The following is a 21152-nucleotide window of genomic DNA, read 5'->3' as shown; positions in this document are numbered from 1 at the left end:
CATTAGAAAGAAGACTGTTTCCCTGGCTTCCTTGCCTCCAGCCTCTTTATCCATTTTCTCATGGAGAGAAAGTAACAGAAATATTTACTATTGGTGAAGCTGGGATTGTTTTTAAGAGAGAGAATGGTTTCACATTTCTAATGTGCTAATGTACTAATCTATGAAACAGATCTGAGTCTGTTTTTTAATATCTGCTCTAATGAAATAATTTTATTATGGGAGTAAAGATAAGAAGGAAAGAGATTAACATCAGGTACAATTAGGTTTTCAGGCTTATCAAGCATTTTAGAGATGATAGCACTTCTAAAATTTTTTGATCAGCTCTTAAATTCCTTTGTCAGTTGCTTTACTTTTTTTTCTTCTTCTTCTTTTTTTTTTTTTTTGGCCTCACCCCGCAGCATGTGGGATCCTAGTTCCCCGACCAGGGATCGAACCCGGGTCCCCTGCATTGGAAGCACGGAGTCTTAACTACTGGACCACCAGGGAAGTCCCTGTCAGTTGCTTTAGAATTAGAATAGTTTGGCTTTTTAATTAAAGTGAATCAGATATCTAGCCAAAAGCTTGCCAATCACCAGACTTTAATATGAAAATAGTTTCTTTCCATGGTTTTCAATTTCTGTAGAAATCAAAGCTGTAATGTTTAGCAGGAGAAAATGCATATGACTTACTGATGGACCTCAATGTTCTTTCAGCTTTTGAAAGGACACTCCTATTGAATAGACATGGAGGGTGGGACAGAGAACAAAGACAAAGAGATGAAGGAAAACCTGTATATTTCCAACTTGTCAAGATTCTTCATCCTTTTTAGGCCATTTCACAGAAGCAAGGAGAGGAAGGGGCCACATTTATCTTCATACACTAGAGCATCTGTAGGACAAAGTGAGGAGTGGTCAGTGTCCTTTTCTGTAAAAGCAAATGTTTAATTCACTCAAGTCATCACTGACTACCAAACTCTTTTTCTTCCCGAGCCTCTATATATAGATAGAATATCTTACTTTTTCCATCTTCTTTGACAAAACAGTTTTGTACAGATAGCGTAAAGTTGAACCTTTCTGTAAGCAAGCAAATGAAAAATAGGGACTGATTATCTTAATCTATTTACAACAAATGAATACATTATTTTCAAAATGTATCTAAGTGAGAATTGAAATCATTGACACTTTAATAAATGATGTAAAGCTCAGTATAGAAATTGTATGTTTCTCCACCTCTCCTACTCAGCATTCCATTCCAGTGGGTTAAATGGGAAGGTATACTTTTGTCATCTTTGTGTAAAATTTTTCCACAAGTTATGTTAAGTATATCTAAACATATCTTCCACTATGTTTGAAAGGGTAGTCTTCAATATTGTGGAGACAAAGAATAAAAGACTGAAAAATACATCAGAATTTTGATGGCATTGAAGTCATAGCTAGTCTGTATATTTAACAAATGTATGTTATTTATGTTGTGTTTGTCATTGGAAAATAAAGTTGAATGTTCTGAAATGGCCCTGTCTTTCTTTCCTGATGCCAACTCGTGTCAGGAATGTTTTACTGATAATTGCATTTAGCATTTTGCTGAAATCCTATTAGACTTGCTTTATCAAAATAATAGCACAATATAATGCAATCAGTTCAGTTCAGTAACTCAGTCATATCCAACTCTTTGCAACCCCATGGACTGCAGCACATCAGGCTTCCCTGTCCATCACTAACTCCTGGAGTTTACTCAAACTCATGTCCATTGAGTCCGTGATGCCATCCAACCCTCTCATCCTCTGTCGTCCTCTACTCTTCCTGCCTTCAGTCTTTCCCAGCATCAGGGTCTTTTCAAATGACTAAATTCTTCACATCAGGTGGCCAAAGGATTGGAGTTTCAGTCTCAGCATCAGTCCTTCCAGTGAATATTCAGGACCGATCTCCTTTAGGACGAACTGGTTGGATCCCCTTGCAGTCCAAGGGACTCTCAAGAGTCTTCTCCAACACCACAGTTCAAAAGCATCAATTCTTCGGCACTCAGCTTTCTTAGAGTCCAACTCTCACATCCATATGTGACTACTGGAAAAACCATAGCTTTGACTAGATGGACTTTTGTCAGCAAAGTAATGTCTCTGCTTTTTATGTGCTATCTAGGTTGGTCATAGCTTTTCTTCCAAGGAGCAAGCATCTTTTAATTTCATGGCTTTAGTCACCATCTGCAGTGATTTTGGAGCCCAAGAAAAGAAAGTCTGTCACTGTTTCCATTGTTTCCCCATCTATTTGCCATGAAGAGATGGGCCCAGATGCCATGATCTTAGTTTTCTGAATGTTGAGTTTCAAGCCAACTTTTTCACTCTCCGCTTTCACTTTCATCAAGAGGCTCTTTATTTCTTCTTTACTTTCTGCCATAAGGGTGGTGTCATCTGTATATCTGAGGTTATTGATATTTCTCCCGGCAATCTTGATTTCAGCTTGTGCTTCATCCAGCCTGGCATTTCACATGATGAACTCTGCATATAAGCTAAATAAGCAAGGTGACAATATACAGCCTTGGCATACTCCTTTTCCTATTTGGAACCAGTCTGTTTTTCCATGTCTGGTTCTAACTATTGCTTCTTGACCTGGATACAGATTTCTCAGGAGGCAGATCAGGTGATCTGGTATTCCCATCTCTTGAAGAATTTTCCACAATTTGTTGTGATCCACACAGTCAAAGGCTTTGGAGTAGCCAATAAAGTAGAAGTAGATGTTTTTCTGGAACTCCCTTGCTTTTTCTATGACCCAACTGTTGTTGGCAATTTGATCTCTGGTTCCTCTGCTTTTTCTGAATCCAGCTTGAACATCTGGAAGTTCTCGGTTCACATACTATTGAAGCCTTGCTTGGAGAATTTGGAGCAATACTTTACTGGCATGGGAGATGAATGCAATTGTGCAGTAGTTTGAACGTTCTTTGGCATTGCCTTTCTTTAGGATTGGAATGAAAACTGACCTTTTCCAGTCCTGTGGTCAGCTTTCAAAATTTATTGACATATTGAGTGCTGCACTTTCACAGCATCATCTTTAAGGATTTGAAATAGCTCAACTGAAATTCCATCACCTCCACTAGGTTTGTTCATAGTGATGCTTCTTAAGGCCAGCTTGACTTCACATTGCACAATGTCTGGCTCTAGATGAGTGATCACACCATCATGGTTATCTGGGTCATGAAGACCTTTTTTGTACAGTTCTGTGTATTCTTGTCACCTCTTCTTAATATCTTCTGTTTCTTTTAGCTCCATACTGTTTCTGTCCTTTATTGTGCCCACTTTGCATCAAATGTTCCCTTGGTATCTCTAATTTGATGCCTATTCATGTTATAATCCAACTTTTTTGCTTTTAGTACAAAAGCACATTTATAAATTGTCCTAAATTTAATTCTCCCACTGTGGATTTGCATATAATCTATAGGCAGCCAACAAAAGAACTGTCCTTGTTCATAGTCAGCTCCTCTAGTAGATTTGAACATGGGTATTGGTGTGAGCTGGCTACTAGTTGAGATGAGTGTTGAACTACCTCACTACTCTGTTCATGTGTTCATTAAGTTCACTACACTTTTTCCTCCTTTGGTGAAGGAAGAAGTTCTGTAGAACACAGGCTGCAAAGCCAGGCTTATTAAAAGTAGCATGTCAACCTTGCCCTCTTTCCTCTAAGAAAAGGCATTTAGGGAGAGTGCTGACGTAAACCCCCAACTAGATCTTATGATCTCTACAGTCGTTGTCTTGTGGCATTTCAGGTAAACATCATTATGGCTATCTTCTAGTAGGCCAGGAATTTCCACTAAAATGCTGATGATCCTACATACCAGGAATGAGATGTTGCTCAGTTTCATGTCCTTGGAGGACAGGCAGTCAGACATCCTTAGATATTTGGCTGCACTGGGTCTATAGTTGCAGCATGCAGAATCTTTAGCTGTGGCATGTGAACTCTTAGTTGTGGATGTGGGATCTAGGTTCCCAACCAGGGACTGAACCCAGGGTCCCTGCATTGGGAGTGGAGAGTCTTAGTCACTGCATCACAAGGGCAGTTCCCTAAAACAGTCTTGAGTAAACCTATTTTGGAGGTAGGTACTCAGAATCCAAGCCAGTGCTCCAGCCTTGTTCTTTTCTTCCACACATATTTGCTGTGTACATGTAATGTGCTAAGCATTCTAGTAAGCGTGAAGATACAAGGATTTTAAAATAAACAAACATAGCTTTCAGTGAATTTATAATCTAGTAGGGAAACGGGAAGTAATTTGAACAGAGCTGCTATTGGGGTAAGCCTATAAGTACTATGTGGGGAAGGTGATGATGAAATAGGAAATAGTTTCGTGTAGGAGGTGACATTTAATTTGCCTTTGGGTTCCTGTGTAGCTCAGTTGGTAAAGCATCTGCCTGCAATGTGAAAGACTGGGTTCAATTTCTGGGGTCAGGAAGGTCGCTTGGAGAAGGAAATGGCAACCCACTCCAGTATTCTTGCCTGGAGAATCCCATGGACAGAGGAGCCTGGCAGGCTACAGTTCAAGAGGTCACAAGAGTCAGACACGACTTAGTGCTGTGTGTTTTTTTTGGAGAAAGGAGTTGGTGTTAACCAGGAAGGCAGAGGCACATTTTAGAATATTTTTTCACTCCACTCTGCCCAAAGCCGTACAATTTGCAAGACATTCATATTGATTAAATTCTAGTGGCCCACTAAAAAATGTGGTTCTGAATAGTGCATGCCTCTGTAATCTTATAGAGTGGGGGAAAGGTCTTAGGACAGGATTTCTGAATCTTGGAACTATTGGCCCATTGGGGCAGAGAATTCTTTTTTGAGGGTACAGTATCTTGTACATTGTAAGCTGTTTAGCAGCTACTTATTGGATGCCAGTAATATTGCCCTAGTTGTGGCAATCAAAAATGTGCCCAGATATTGCCAAATGCACCATAGAGGACATATTGGCTCATAGTTGAGAGCCTCTGCCTCAGGGCAAGGGTCATGGTCACCAAGAGGAGGCGATGTGTGTGAGGGTTGGCAGGGCAAGGTCATCTGTGGGATCTTGGTCCAGACAGGCACCATTCTGGCTTTTCCCAAGGAAGCAAGCACTAGAATGTCAGTTTGTGTCTGAATGCACAAAAATGTGGTGCTACCAGTACAACAATGCCTGGATCACCATGGGCCCTGATCCACTTCTGTAATCACATAAACCTATTCACAAAGGAAGAGGTGCAATTTCTTAGAAAGTATCATTTTTCCATTGATGCCCCAATCCTTATTTTGTTCTTGATAAGAGGGCCTAGGGTAATATGTCTCTCAAAGTGACATCTAAAGACAGTCCATTTCTCCCAGGACCGTAAAAAATCTGTTAAGATTCCTCTTAATTCAGTTTACATTTCTAGGTAAGGTACTTTAGCCAGAGAGACTAATTTACCAAATTTTGTCTTTAATGGAATTTTTTCATATCTGGTCTATCTTGCAGAGTTGTAAGAGCTTTATTTAATCTGAGGTATGATTTTTATTAAAGAGCAGTCAAATTTGGGGCAAATCAGCCTATGCCTTTCTGAGTTTGTGCCAGTCTGCAATATTTCAGGTATGAAGCTATTACCATACATTTTGCTGACAGAGTTCAAGTCTTGTGCTCTACATCTAAAATGTAAACTCTCAGTTCATTTCAGTTGCTCAGTCATGTCTGACTCTTTGTGACCCCATGAACCACAGCACACCAGGCCTCCCTGTCCATCACCAAACCGCAGAGTTCACCCAAACTCATGTCCATTGAGTTGGTGATGCCATCCAACCCTTTCATCCTCTGTCGTCCCTTTCTTCTCCTGCCCTCAATCTTTCCCACCATCAGGGTCTTTTCAAATGAGTCATCTCTTCGCATGAGGTGGCCAAAGTACTGGAGTTTTAGCTTCAACATCTGTCCTTCCAATGAACACCCAGGACTGATCTCCTTTAGAATGGACTGGTTGGATCTCCTTGCAATCCAAGGAACTCTCAAGAGTCTTCTCCAACACCACAGTTCAAAAGCATCAATTCTTTGGTGCTCAGCTTTCTTTATAGTCCAACTCTCACATCCATAAATGACCACTGGAAAAACCATAGCCTTGACTAGACAGACCTTTGTTGACAATATCTGCTTTTTAATGTCTTTGCTTTTAATATGCTATCTAGGTTGTCCATAACTTTCCTTCCAAAGAGTAAGTGCCATTTCATGGCTGAAGTCATCATCTGCAGTGATTCTGAAGTCCCCCAAAATTAAGTCAGCCACTGTTCCCCCATCTATTTGCCATGATATGATGGGACCAGATGCCATGATCTTAGTTTTCTGAATGTTGAGTTTTAAGCCAACTTTTTCACTCTCCTCTTTCACTTTCATCAAGAGGCTTTTTAGTTCCTCTTCACTTTCTGCCATAAGGGTGGTATCATCTACAAATCTGAGGTTATGGATATTTCTCCCAGCAATCTTGATTCCAGCTTGTGTTTCTTCCATCCCAGCATTTCTCATGATATACTCTGCATATAAGTTATATTTAACACTGTGACAATATACAGCCTTGACATACTCCTTTTTCTATTTGGAACCAGTCTGTTGTTCCATGTCCAGTTCTAACTGTTGCTTCCTGACCTGCATACAGGTTTCTCAGGAGGCAGGTCAGGTGGTCTGGTATTCCCATCTCTTTCAGAATTTTCCATGGTTTATTGTGATCCACACAGTCAAAGGCTTTGGCATAGTCAATAAAGCAGAAATAGATGTTTTTCTGGAACTCTCTTGCTTTTTTGATAATCCAGTGAATGTTGGCAATTTGACCTCTGGTTCCTCTGTCTTTTCTAAAACCAGCTTGAACATCTGAAAGTTCACGGTTCACGTATTGCTGAAGCCTGGCTTGAGAATTTGAGCATTACTTTACTAGTGTGTGAGATGAATTCTATTGTGTGGTAGTTTGAACATTGTTTGGCATTGCCTTTCTTTGGGGTTGGAATGAAAACTAACCTTTTCCAGTCCTGTGGCTACTGCTGAGTTTTCCAAATTTGTTGACATATTGAGTGCAGCACTTTCACAGCATCATCATTTAGAATTTGAAATAGCTCAACTGGAATTCCATCACTCCACTAGGTTTGTTCATAGTGATGCTTCCTAAGGCCCACTTGACCTCAAATTCCAGGATGTCTGGCTCTAGGTGAGTGATCACACCATTGCAGTTATCTGGGTCGTGAAGATCTTTTTTGTACAGTTCTTCTGTGTATTCTTGCCACCTCTTCTTAGTATCTTCTGCTTCTGTTAATTCCATACCATTTCTGTCGTTTATTGAGCCCATCTTTGCCTGAAATGTTCCCTTGGCTATCTCTAATTTTCTTGAGGAGATCTCTAGTCTTTCCCATTCTATTATTTTTCTCTATTTCTTTACATTGTTCGCTGAGGAAGACTTTCTTATCTCTTCTTGCTATTCTTTGGAACTCTGCATTCAGATGCTTATATCTTTTCTTTTCTCCTTTACTTTTCACTTCTCTTCTTTGCACAGCTATTTGTAAGGCCTCCTCAGACAGCCATCTTGCCTTTTTGCATTTCTATTTCTTGTGGATGATCTTGATCCCTGTGTCCTGTACAATGTCACAAACCTCCGTCCATAGTTCATCAGGCACTCTGTCTATCAGATCTAGGCCCTTAAATCTGTTTCTCAGTTCCATTGTATAATCATAAGGGATTTAATTTGGGTCATTTCTGGATAATCTAGTGGTTTTCCCCACTTTTTTCAATTTAAGTCTGAATTTAGCAATAAAGAATTCATGATCTGAGGCACAGTCAGCTCCCGGTCTTGTTTTTCCTGACTGTATAGAGCTTCTCCATCTTTGGCTGCAAAGAATATAATCAATCTGATTTCAGTGTTAGCCATCTGGTGATGTCCATGTGTAGAGTCTTCTCTTGTGTTGTTGGAAAGGGTGTTTTCTATGACCAGTGTGTTCTCTTGGGAAAACTCTATTAGCCTTTGCTCTGCTTCATTCTGTACTCCAGGGCCAAATTTGCCTGTTACTCCAGATGTTTCTTGACTTCCTACTTTTGCATTCCAGTCCCCTATAATGAAAAGGACATCTTCTTTGGGTGTTAGTTGTAACAGGTCTTGTAGGTCTTCATAGAACTGTTCAACTTCAGTTTCTTCAGTGTTACTGGTCAGGGCATAGGCTTAAATTACCGTGATAATGAATGGTTTGCCTTGGAAATGAACAGAGATCATTCTGTCGTTTTTGAGATTGCATCCAAATACTGCATTTCAGACTGTTTTGTTGACTATGATGGCTATTCCATTTCTTCTAAGGGATTCCTTCCCACAGTAGTAGATGTGATGGTCATCTGAATTAAATTCATCCATAGGTTGTGTGAAATAAAAAGTTGAAAAACTTAAACCCTAACTCTGGTCAAATTAAAATTAACATGAAGGTGCTCACTAATCTACTGTAAATTTCTGAGGTAAAGTAAGAAAGGACTATGGATAATCAGTGCTTATGCCTAAGATTCTTATGCAATCTTTTTAAAAGAAGGCTTTGAATATTACATATCAGGTTGTTGGAATTCAATTTTGAAAAGAGCATTGGAAGAAAATAATTCTGAAACCATTACCACCAACTGAGGCCTTTTAAAATTAGATTTAACTGGAAGTACCCAGTAGAACAAGATTCCCAGGGACACTAGTGATAAAGAACCCACCTGCCAATGCAGAGATAATAAGAGACGTGGGTTCAATCCCTGAGTTGGAAACATCCCATGGAGGAGGTCATGGCAACCCACTCTAGTCTTCTTGCCCGGAGGATCTCATGGACAGAGGAACCTGGCAGACTACAGTCCACAGGATCGCACAGAGTTGGACATTACTGAAGTGACTTAGCACAGCAAGCACGCCGAATAGAACACTAGTTCTTAAACACTGTGGGTCAGAGACACCTCTAATAGTCTGGTGAAAGGTTTGGATCTCTTTCTTACAAAAAGTACACAGAATTTCTTTCTTTCTTTCTTTCTTTTATAGTGTCAGAGATTATGCAGTCCTAAGTCTGTCTACAGATGTCCTGGAAATTTATAGACACAGGTTAAGAATTCTTGCTGTGAGAGAATTTTTGTGATTTAAGGAACCTCACAAGTTTCCATGTTTGGTTAGAAAGCTAAAATCCAAAACTGGAGTTAGATCAACATAATTACTTCCCTGTGAATGCCAAAATTCCTTGACATCTCATTGTATGCCCATAATAGTAAATCAACATAATGGGGGGGGTAGAATTATTAAAAGGAATGGCAATCATTAAAAAAAAATTGGCATCATGTGGGGCAAAAAAAATAACATAATCCTAACCAGAAGAGGAGCATTATAGGTTATTTGCCAAAAACAGGTTGAAAAATGAAAAGACCATTATTTAAATAAAGAATTACATCTCTTCCAATGACACATTTGCCTTCCACAGAGCTTATTTTCATTCTGCCTTGTGTTGATCCCTCAAGAAAGATTAAAACAAAGCTATTAAAAAAATCGATTAAAAAAATAACATCCCACCTGAAACATGAAACCTTGAAAATGGCTAGAATATAATTTCTTATTATTTTCTGTTATATAACTTTATGTTATGATACATATATGAATAAATATATATTTACACTTATGCAAGTACTACATTTTTGTGTTGCTATTTAGAATGAAAGCAACAAGAAGGACTTATCGATTGAACCTTTCAGTAAAATGCAAGGTATACACTTTCAGACCTTTTTACAAATGTAAAATTAATGATGCTTTAAGCCAATGCTTGAAGCTATTAGTGGAATGTGGTATTGATGTTTATAGTTTGTATTTCACTAAAGGGAAATGTCTGGAACAATTAATGACATTTATCTTTGCATTTTTCTTGCCTTAGTGAGGAAAAAGAAAATGCCACCTTTCAGCACTGAAATATTTATATTTTGGAAACAGCACTTTGATACCAGTGCATCCTACATTCTGGATGTGGTTACGTGAATGGACAACTGTAGATAGTGTGCATGAAATTGCAAGCTGATTTTCAAAAGTCAGTGGTTTGGAATCTTCTTAGAAGATCCATGAAAAGCCATTTCAAGAGGAAAAGAAATTGTGCTTTTTTACTTACTTTCAACATTCCTTGACTGTTATTTATTCATTTTTTTTGCCTAGTGTCTTTAAGAATTGCAATGACAGAATTTACTTTATTTGAGAAATTTTGAAGAAATAATATTGATTTCTTGCCAAGTTCTAAAGGGGAACTACTGCCTCAAAAGTTTTGCAATCTTAGTTAGATGTGCATGACTCTACTCCTTATCACAGACTTTCTTCCACCATGGCCATTTTGAATACTCTTGTTACTATCCCTTCAGCAGAATTATCATTGAAACCTGGAATAATTCATTTATTAATTTAATTAATATTTGATCGCTACTAGGAGATTGTGTGTTTAAAATACTTTAAAGCACTTTTAGTGGTAAAGAATCTGCCTGCCAATGCAAGAGACAGTAAGAGTTGTGAAGAAGATCTTCTGGGTCAAGAAGATCCCCTGGAGGAGGAAATGGCAACCCACTCCATCATTCTTGCCTGGAGAATCCCATGGACAACAGTGCTGGATGGGTTATAGTCCATGGGGTTGCAAAAGAGTCGGATACAACTGAGTGACTGAACACACACACACTTCATCCAAACTACCAAATCCTGTATTAGTTATTAGATGATGCTGCTACTGCTGCTAAGTCGCTTCAGTCGTGTCCGACTCCGTGACCCCATGGACTGCAGCCTACCAGGCTCCTCCGTCCATGGGATTTTCCAGGCAAGAGTACTGGAGTGGGGTGCCATTGCCTTCTCCATGTTAGATGATAGATCTTATTTACTTCTTTAATATTGGCTAAGGAAATATTACAAAGATTAGATTGTGTAGATTTTCATACACTTGGGTTTATCAATATGCGTGTGTGTGTGTGTGTATGGGATGTCCATTATATCTCAAATGTGTATTTCTTTTCTTAAAAAAGTTTCATTTTTAATCAGAATATTATGTTCATCCCTTTAAAAAGTCAAATGGCACAAAAAACTTATTATGACAACTGAAGGATAAAGATGTGGTATATACAATGGAATACTACTCAGCCATGAAAAAGAATGAAATATTGCCATTTGCAGCAACATAAATTGACTTGGAGGGCTTTATGCTAAGTGAAATAAGTCAGACGGAGAAGGACAAGTACTTTATGATCACTTATATGTCGAATCTAAAATATACAAAAAATATGAATAGAACAAAGAAGAGAGGCAGACTCACAGATACAGAGAACAAACCAGTGGTTGCCAGCAGGGAGAGGGAAAGGGGGAGGAGGGAAAGGGCCATATAGGAATAGGGGACAAATAAAAGGATTGTGATTATATGAAATAACATATATGAAAAATTGAAAATTATGAAGCACTATAGAATTTAAAGGGTTTCCTAGGTGGTGCAGTGGTAAAGGGTCCGCCTGTCAGTGCATGAGATATAGGAGGTGTGAGTTCTATTCCTGGGTCAGGAAGATGCCCTGAAGCAGGGAATGGCAACCCACTCCAGTATTCTTGCCTGGAAAATCCCATGGACAGAGGAGCCTGGTGGGCCACAGTCCATGGGGTTACAAAGAGTTGGACATGACTGAGCAGACAAGCACAGAATTTAAAGAATCTTTCACTCAATAAAAAAGTTTATTTTAAAAAAGTTTATACCCACACTCCTTATTCTAACCCTCTCCCCACCACCCTGCTCTCCAAACAACTCCAATACATTCCGCTTTTTTTCAACATTTCTTCTGGCATATACTATTATATTTTTAAATAATGTATTTATGTTGCTGTGTCCTGATTCATCAACTTTGGACCTTATAGGTTGATTTTCTATTTTACTGGATTTAACTCTCTCCTCACTAATTGTCCCATTGTGGTTATAATGCAATTTTATTAACACAATTCAGTGTTTTTGTTTTTATGGCAATGTAAATAACCTTAACTGCAGAAACAGTAGAACCATCATCATGTTTCCTTTCTTGGACATGTTTTTAATTTTCTAGAGTTAAAAACTTACCAAGTTAAATTTGCTTTACTTTCTTTGTGCTAATAACTAAATCTTAACAGCTTTCCAGGTATTCAACCCTATCAGATAATCTTTACCTCTTTTAGAGTAAAATTTTTAAAAAGTTGCTCCTCAATTCAGCATATTGCCTCTTTTTTATGAGGTGCGCATTTCCTAGGCAGCTTCCCTTGTGGCTCAGCTGGTAAAGAATTCACCTGCAATGCAGCAGACCTGGGTTTGATCCCTGGGTTGGGATGATTCCCTGGAAAAGGGAAAGGCTACCCACTCCTGTATTCTGGCCTGGGGAATTCCATGGACTGTTTAGTCCATGGGGTCGCAAAGAGTCGAACACGCCTGAGCGACTTTCACTTTCACTTTATTTCCCAGGCAGTTCCCAGGTGGCACCGGTGGTAAAGAATCTTCCTGCCAATGCAGGAGATGCAGGTTTAATACCTGGTTCGGGAAGATCCCCTGGAGAAAGTCATGGCAACCCACTCCAGTATTCTGGCCTGGAGAATCCCATGGACTGAGGAACCTGGCAGGCTACAGTCCACAGGGTCACACAGTGTTGGACATGACTGAAGCAACCTGGCATGCACCCAAGCTGTTTCCTAGATCTCATGTCTTGGTATTTCTGAAAAATTCACTCATGTTTGATCACATATGCTTTTAAAAGGGCTTTATAATAGAAAAAAAAAATGTAAGGAACCAAACTCCTAGAAAATAAAATGGTCATAAATAAACATGAACACTAATAATAATAGTGAAAATAATAGTAGAGGCAGATATCATTTTATGAGCACATATATTGTACACGTGGCTTCCCTGGTGGCTCAGTGGTAAAAGAATCCACCTGCAATGCAAGAGATGCAAGTTAGATCCATGGGTTGGGAAGATCTCCTGGAGGAGTGTATGGCAACCCACTACACTATTCTTGCCTGGATAATCCAATGGCTGGAGGAGCCTGGTGGGCTACAGTCTATAGGATTGCAGAATCAGACACAACTGAACTGACATGTTATCAAATTCTCAAGCTAATGCCACAAAGTAGGTGCTATTATCACCACCTTCCATATGAGAAGTCTGAGGCTCTGGGAGGGTAAATCACAAAGCCAAGTCCACAGAATTGATGAAAAGTGTGGCTAGGATTCTTATCTTATTTCAGGTTAGAATACAATTGCCACAAATTCCCTTTGTGAAGAATTTCTACTATGGTTATTTTCTGAAGCATGAAGCTTATCGTGGAGAGATGCTCTAAGGCCCCATGAAAGAAAGGCTTTCACTCTGTTTCGAGGCCTGGGCATTTTCAAGTGCCAGAAACAATCATGCACAGCAGTCAGAGGGTGTTTTTTTCAACAGGAGAGATTAGATCCAGCAAACAAGATTTTCAACAAAAATATAGTCCTTATGTCAAATCTGGGCACGTGCACACTACTGCAAACACTCAGACCCTTCCTTGTTAGATGTGGGCTGCTTCTGTAGTAGATGGTTGCAGAAAAAGAGGGCACTTCCTCTTGCTGCCCTCTTAGCTTTCCTTTTGCTAAAAGCTAAGAGAGATTATTGACTATGCCAAAGCCTTTGATTGTGTGGATCACAATAAACTGTGGAAAATTCTGAAAGAGATGGGAATACTAGACCACCTGACCTGCTTCTTGAGAAACCTATATGCAGGTCAGGAAGCAACAGTTAGAGCTGGACATGGAAAAACAGACTGGTTCCAAATAGGAAAAGGAGTACATCAAGGCTGTATATTGTTACCCTGCTTATTTAACTTATATGCAGAGTACATCATGAGACACGCTGGGCTGGATGAAGCACAAGCTGGAATCAAGATTGCTGGGAGAAATATCAATAACCTCAGATATGCAGATGACACTATCCTTATGGCAGAAAATGAAGAGGAACTAAAGAGCCTCTTGATGAAAGTGAAAGAGGAGAGTCAAAAAGTTGGCTTAAAGCTCAGCATTCAGAAAACTAAGATCATGGCATCTGGTCCCATCACTTCATGGGAAATAGACGGGGAAACAGTGGAAAGAGTGTCAGACTTTATTTTTGAGGGCTCCAAAATCACTGCAGATGGTGATTGCAGCCATGAAATTAAAAGATGCTTACTCCTTGGAAGGAAAGTTATGACCAACCTAGATAGCATATTCAAAAGCAGAGACATTACTTTGCCAACAAAGTTCCGTCTAGTCAAGGCTATGTTTTTTCCAGTGGTCATGTATGGATGTGAGAGTTGGACGGTCAAGAAAGCTGAGTGCTGAAGAATTGAAGCTTTTGAACTGTGGTGTTGGAGAAGACTCTTGCGAGTCCCTTGGACTGCAAGGAGATCCAACCAGTCCATTCTAAAGGAGATCAGTTCTGGGTGTTCATCGGAAGGACTGATGCTAAAGCTGAAACTCCAATACTTTGGCCACCTCATGCGAAGAGTTGCCTCATTGGAAAAGACTCTGATCCTGGGAGGGATTGAGGGCAGGAGGAGAAGGGGACGACAGAAGATGAGATGGATGGATGGCATCACTGACTCAATGGACATCAGTTTGGGTGAACTCCAGGAGTTGGTGATGGACAGGAAGGCCTGGCTTGCTGCAACTCATGGTGTCGCAGAGTCGGACATGGCTGAGCAACTGAACTGAACTGAACTGAAGAGAGATTACTGATGCTTTTGAACTGTGGTGGAGAAGACTTGAGAGTCGCTTGGACTGCAAGGTGATCAAACCAGTCAATTCTGAAGGAAATCAGTCCTGAATATTCATTGGAAGGACTGATGCTGAAGCTCCAATACTTTGGCCACCTGATGAGAAAAACTGATTCATTGGAAGAGACCCTGATGCTGGAAAAGATTGAAGGCAGGAGGAGAAGGGGACAACAGAGGATAAGATGGTTGGATGGCATCACTGAATTGATGGACATGAGTTTGAGCAAGCTCCAGGAGTTGGTGATGGACATGGAAGCCTGGCATCCTGCAGTCTATGGGGTCATAAAGAGTTGGACGTAACTGAGCGACTGAACTGAACTGAAGAGATTATCATGATTATCTTAAGTATACATCTCTTTCAGTCCTTTTGTTTTTCATTTCTTTTGTTTTGTTTGTTTTTCCTTTCACACTTCCTCTCCTACTTGTAAGGTAACTTAAGATCAGGCTTGTTGAGAAAGTGTTTTACTTCCTAATGACAGGGTCTCCTTTGAGAATTTGTAAAACTCAAGACAGGCAAGAGGGAGAGCAAGACCATTGTCAGCAGTGAAATGATTCTGTTTATCACCTGTTTAATTTTGAAATTTGCTCAATCTTCTTCCTGCAAAATCCAATGCTCTTTCAGAATGGAGTGTATTTTAGAAAGGGAAATGCTGTCCCCAGTATTTGAGTCTTTCTTCCCTTGCTGCTGGCAAGCAAAATCTATTTGATGTATCTGACATTTTATTCCTTCTCCAGTTTTCTGTTCAACTGGCTGCTCTGTTTTCCATAGAACTAGTTAGAACAGTGCAGAACATTTTGCTCAAGGGAATAATATCTCAGCAAGATCTTCAAAACTTGAATTCTATGTTAACAAGTGAATTCAAATGGTAACCCATCAATAGCAGTTTAACTTGAGACAATGAAAAAAGATCATTGTATCTTGGAATTTATCTTTGGTCTAATTTTGCAACAGTAGTCAACAATTCTCAGGCATCTCAGGGGTCAATTAACAATTATTCAGGACAGACTGACATGTCAACCCAATGACGTGTAAATCTTTATTTAAAAAAATTTTTTTTTAATTTTTTACTAACCCAGGAGTTAACTAAACCAGATCAAATGAGTCACTGCTTAGGGCAAATGTTTGAAGGATAAATTCCCTTCTAGCTGCCAACTTTAATGTAATTTGCTTGAGAAATAGAGCCTGAAGATCTTCATAATGGTTTGTGATTAATAATAACATAACTTTTAAAATAATGTCGTGAAGTCACTCGGTCATGTCCGACTCTTTGTGACCCCATGGACTGTAGCCTACCAGGCTCCTCTGTCCATGGGATTTTCCAGGCAATAGTACTGGAGTGGATTGCCAAATAATGTAGTAATTTATAAACCTCATTTCAGAAAAGTAAGTTTTCTCAAGAGAATGGGTTCAGGGGGAAAAAAAAAAAAGTAATAACAATGAATGATGATGTTACTTGAAATTTCTTAATGGGAAACACCATTCTCCATTTCATTGGACGGAGAATGATCCACTCCAATTTAGAGTATTTTTCTCAGTTGTGAGAAACAACCATTTGGAAGGGAGTGTGATATCCTTGGAGAAAGTCAAGAGGCAACTAGGATGCCAACTAAATTAGTAGGAACTTCATTTGGATGAGAAGTGTCCTGGTCAGATTACCTTCCGAGGTATGAAAGGATCGGTTTTAGAGTCAGACCTGGATCAAACGTTGGGTTAATAGCTATGGAACCTTAGAGTGATTCCTTAAACTCTGTAGGATTTTTGAATCCTATGATGAAGACTGGGATTTTTTGCACTTACTTTATAGGGTAGCTGTAAAGATTAAATGTGTAAATAGTCCAGACATGTGGTGGGTATGATGAAAAGTGAAAGTGAAGTCTCTCAGTCGTGTCCGACTCTTTGCGACCCCATGGACTATAGCCCACCAGGCTCCTCCATCCATGGGATTCTCCAGGCACGAATACTGGAGTAGGTTGCCATTTCCTTCTCCAGGGGATCTTCCTGACCCAGGGATCGAACCCAGGTCTTCCACATTGCAAGCAGATGCTTTAACCTCTGAGCTAATGTGCATAAATATGCAGGGTCATTGTTATTGATGTTATATTAATAGTGGCAATAGTAGCCACTGCTGCTGCTGCTGCTAAGTCGCTTCAGTCGTGTCCAACTCTGTGTGACCCCACAGACGGTAGCCCGCCAGGCTCCCCCATCCCTGGGATTCTCCAGGCAAGAACACTGGAGTGGGTTGCCATTTCCTTCTCCAATGCATGAAAGTGAGAAGTGAAAGTGAAGTCGCTCAGTCGTGTCCAACTCTGTGTGACCCCATGGACTGCAGCCCACCAGGCTCCTTGGTCCATGGGATTTTCCAGGCAAGAGTACTGGAGTGGGGTGCCATTGCCTTCTCTGAATAGTAGCCACAGTAACAATATTAATTGCTTGAGGAATTCATAAGCCATATTGGGAATGTAGAGAAAGACATCTCAACCTTTGTAGTAATTCCTTAGTATTACTGTGGGAGATTTAAACATATAGCGTTGTGTTTGAGAGGATAGGCACTGATATTAGACTAAATATGATGCCACATCCTAGTTCTGTTAATTTCTTAGTAGGCTGACTTTAATCAAGCTAATTAACCTAATCTTTCTAAACCTCAGTTTCTTTTAACTTAAATGAGGATAATAATTTTATCTAAAATTTACAGATTTATTGCAAACATTCAATGAAACAGTACATGCAAGTGTTTACCTACTGCCTGGCACATAATAAGCACTCAATAAATGGTTATTATTATGCTACTATAAATTATGATCACCAATGTTAAAATCAAGCTCAGAAGACTTCAAGTTGTCTCAGTTTCCATCTTAGGCTGAATATCTTCACAGGCATACACATTTTATTCAAACTTCTTAAGACTTAGGGTAAAAAAAAAAATAATGTGGATCAACTCTATGGGAAGTAGGACTAAAAAGAAAAAGAAATTTAACTAAGTTTTCTTTGTGACTTTTAAGTGTATATCTTTTTGAGATAAGGAAATGATTCCAGGGGCACAGAAGAGGTATTTCGTTTGTTTATTTATTTATTTTCCAGTTTTATCGAGATATAATTGACATAGAGCATTGTATTAGTTTGTGCTGTACAATATAATGATTTGATACATGAATATATTATAAAATGATGACCACAATTAGTCTGGTTAATATTTATCACTTCAAACCATTACAATTTTTTTCTTGTGATAAAAATTTTTAAGATTTACTCCCAGGAACTTTCAAATATAAACACAGTACTGTATAGTCACCAGGCTGTACATTATATCCTCAGAATTTATTTTCTTATAACTAGAGATTTTTACTTTTTGACCAACTTCACATATTTCCCCAACTCCCCACCCCTACCTCTGGTGGCCATCCATCTGTTTTCTGTTTTCTGAGTTTGGTTTTTTAGATTCTGAATATAACTGAGGTCCTAGAGTATTAGTCTTTCTCCGTCTGATTTTCCTTACTTAGCATGATTCCCTCAAGGTCCATCTGTGTTGTTGTAAACTGCAAGATTGCCTTCTTTATTAGAGTTGAGTGATATATATGTACATATGTGTATGTATGTATGTATATGTATATTAGAAGAAAGTTAATATACTCATCTCTTAATAGACAGATTGTTTCCATTCCTTCAGTTCAGTTCAGTCACTCAGTCGTGCCTGACTCTTGTGACCCCATGGACTGCAACACACCAGGCTTCTCTGTCCAACTGGAAAATAAAGCTTCCCAGAGCTTACTCACACTCACATCCATCAATTCAGTGATGCCATCCAACCATCTCATCCTCTGTCGACAACTTCTCCTCCAACCTTCAATCTTTCCCAGCATCAGGGTCTTTTTCAATGAGTCAGTTCTTCACATCAGGTGGCCAAAGGATTAGAGTTTCAGCTTCAGCATCAATCCTTCCAATGAATATTCAGGACTGATTTCCTTTAGAATTGATTGGTTGGATCACTTTGCAGTCCAAGAAACCCTCAAGAGTCTTATCCAACACCACAGTTCAAAAATATCAATTCTTTGGCACTCAGCTTTCTTTATAGTCCAACTCTAACATCCATACATGACTACTGTAAAAACCGTACCTTTGACTAGATGGACCTTTGCTGGTAAAGTAATGTCTCTGGTTTTCAATATGTTATCTAGGTTGGTCATAGCTTTTCTTCCAAGGAGCAAGCATCTTTTAATTTCATGGCTGCAATCATCATCTGCAGTGATTTTGGAGCCCAAGAAAAGAAAATCTGTCACTGTTTCCATTGTTTCCCCATCTATTTGCTATGAACTGATGGAACCAGATGCCATGATCTTAGTTTTCTGAATGTTGAGCTTTAAGCCAACTTTTTGACTCTCCTCTTTCACTTTCATCAAGAGGCTCTTTACTTCTTCTTCACTTTCTGCCATAAGGGTGGTGTCATCTGCATATACGAGGTTATTGATATTTCTCCCGGTAATCTTGATTCCAGTTTGTGCTTATTCCAGTCCAGCATTTTGCATGATGTACTCTGTATATAAGTTAAATAAGCAGCCTTAACATACTCCTTTCTTAATTTGGAGCCAGTCCGTCGTTCCATGTCCAGTTCTAACTGTTGCTTCTTGACCTTGATACAGATTTCTCAGGAGGCAGGTCAGGTGGTCTGGTATTCCCATCTCTTTCAGAATTTACCACAGTTTGTTGTGATCAACACAGTCAAAGTCTTTGGTGTAAGTAGATGTTTTTCTGGAACTCTCTTGCTTTTTCTAGGATCCAACAGATATTGGCAATTGGATCTCTGGTTCCTCTGCCTTTTCTAAATCCAGCCTGAATATCTGGAAGTTCATGGTTTATGTACTGTTGAAGCCTGGCTTGGAGGATTTTGAGCATCACTTTGCTAGCGTATGAGATGAGTGCAATTGTGTGGTATTTTGAACATTCTTTGGCATTGCCTTTCTTTGGCATTGGAATGAAAACTGACTTTTTCCAGTCCTGTGGCCACTGCTGGGTTTTCCAAATTTGCTGGCATATTGAGTGCAGCATTTTCACAGCATCATCTTTTAGAATTTGAAATAGCTCAACTGGAATTCCATCACCTCCACTAGCTTTATTCATAGGCCCACTTGACTTTGCATTCCAGGATGTCTGGCTCTAGGTGAGTGATCACACCATCATGGTTATCTGAGTCGTGAAGATCTTTTTTGTACAGTTCTTCTGTGTATTCTTGCCACCTCTTCTTAGTATCTTCTGCTTCTGTTAGGTCCATACTATTTTTGTCCTTTATTGAGCCCAAATAAAAACTTGCGTGAAAAGTTCCCTTGGTATCTCTAATTTTCTTGAAGAGATCCCTAGTCTTTCCCATTCTATTGTTTTTCTCTATTTCTTTGCATTGTTCACTGAGGAAGGCTTTCTTATCTCTTCTTGCTATTCTTTGGAACTCTGCATTCAGATGCTTATATCTTTCCTTTTCTCCTTGCCTTCAGCTTCCATGCCTTAGCTTTTGTAAATAATGCTGCCTTGAACATGGGAGTGCAGATATCTCTTTGGGATGGTGATTTTGTTTCCCTCAGATATATATCTAAAAGTGGAATTATTAGATCATATGGCAATTCTAGCTTTAATTTTTGAGGGATACAAGAAAGTTAATCTGAAAAGTCCTTGTAACAACTGCAAGTGGAACCCTGGAAAAAATAAAAGGCATAAAGACAGAGAGGTTTGTCTCAGGATAGCAGCTTTTGTCTGAAAAGCAACAAATAGGGTCTGGTGAATTGTTAGTGCTTTCTCACCACTATCTAATATAGACAAGTATAACACATACCTCTCTCCTCAACTTTCTAATCTATGAAGGACAATGGGGACAATACTTTCTAGTTTGTAGGCTGACTGTAAATCCTGGAAGAGATAATGCATGCAAACTATGCGGTATACATGTCAGATTAAATCATTAGCATCATCACAGTCATCATTTCATGTGCAAAATCCTCATAGATTCATCACCACCAAGTAGAACAATACTTTATTTTGGGGTGACTTAAGATCGTTTATTTTTCTTCACTTGTAGAATTTTTGGACTGTGATGCATTTGGAATAAAATACAAATAAAAGACATTAAATTATTTTAAATTAGAGCAAAATTAATCTTTTTCCTTTTAGTACTTGGAATGAAGGCAATAACAAATTGGTCCTTAGTGAAACTGTTACTTTCCAGCAATGAATATATCTACAAAGAAAGAAATGAGAATATGACTATTTGTGTTGGATTTTGATAGATTTTCCCTGGAGAAGGAAATGGCAACCCACTCCAGTACTCTTGCCTGGAATATTCCATGGATGGAGGAGCCTTGTGGGATACAGTTCACGGGGTCGCAAAGAGTCGGATATGACTGAGTGACCACTTCACTTGATAGATTTTGATCATTGCTTAAGTGAA

General features: G+C 39.2%; 1 protein-coding gene across 2 annotated transcripts in view; it reads left to right on the top strand.

Moving 5' to 3' along the window:
- Positions 1 to 21152, top strand: part of PTGER3 (prostaglandin E receptor 3) — a 95527-nt gene that overhangs the window by 40737 nt on the left and 33638 nt on the right. The window contains exon 3 of one of the 2 annotated variants that reach the window (XM_018045488.1): positions 399 to 1487. The exons of the other annotated variant lie outside the window; for it this stretch is intronic. Coding sequence (XP_017900977.1) covers positions 399 to 413 — 15 coding nt within the window. The 3' untranslated portion in view covers positions 414 to 1487. Of the gene's footprint in view, positions 1 to 398; positions 1488 to 21152 lie in introns of those variants that run through there. 2 annotated transcript variants of the gene reach the window in all.

The sequence above is a fragment of the Capra hircus genome, chromosome 3 (assembly GCF_001704415.2).
Source record: "Capra hircus breed San Clemente chromosome 3, ASM170441v1, whole genome shotgun sequence".
Taxonomy (NCBI): Eukaryota; Metazoa; Chordata; class Mammalia; order Artiodactyla; family Bovidae; genus Capra; species Capra hircus.
This window is presented reverse-complemented; position numbering and strand designations above follow the sequence as displayed.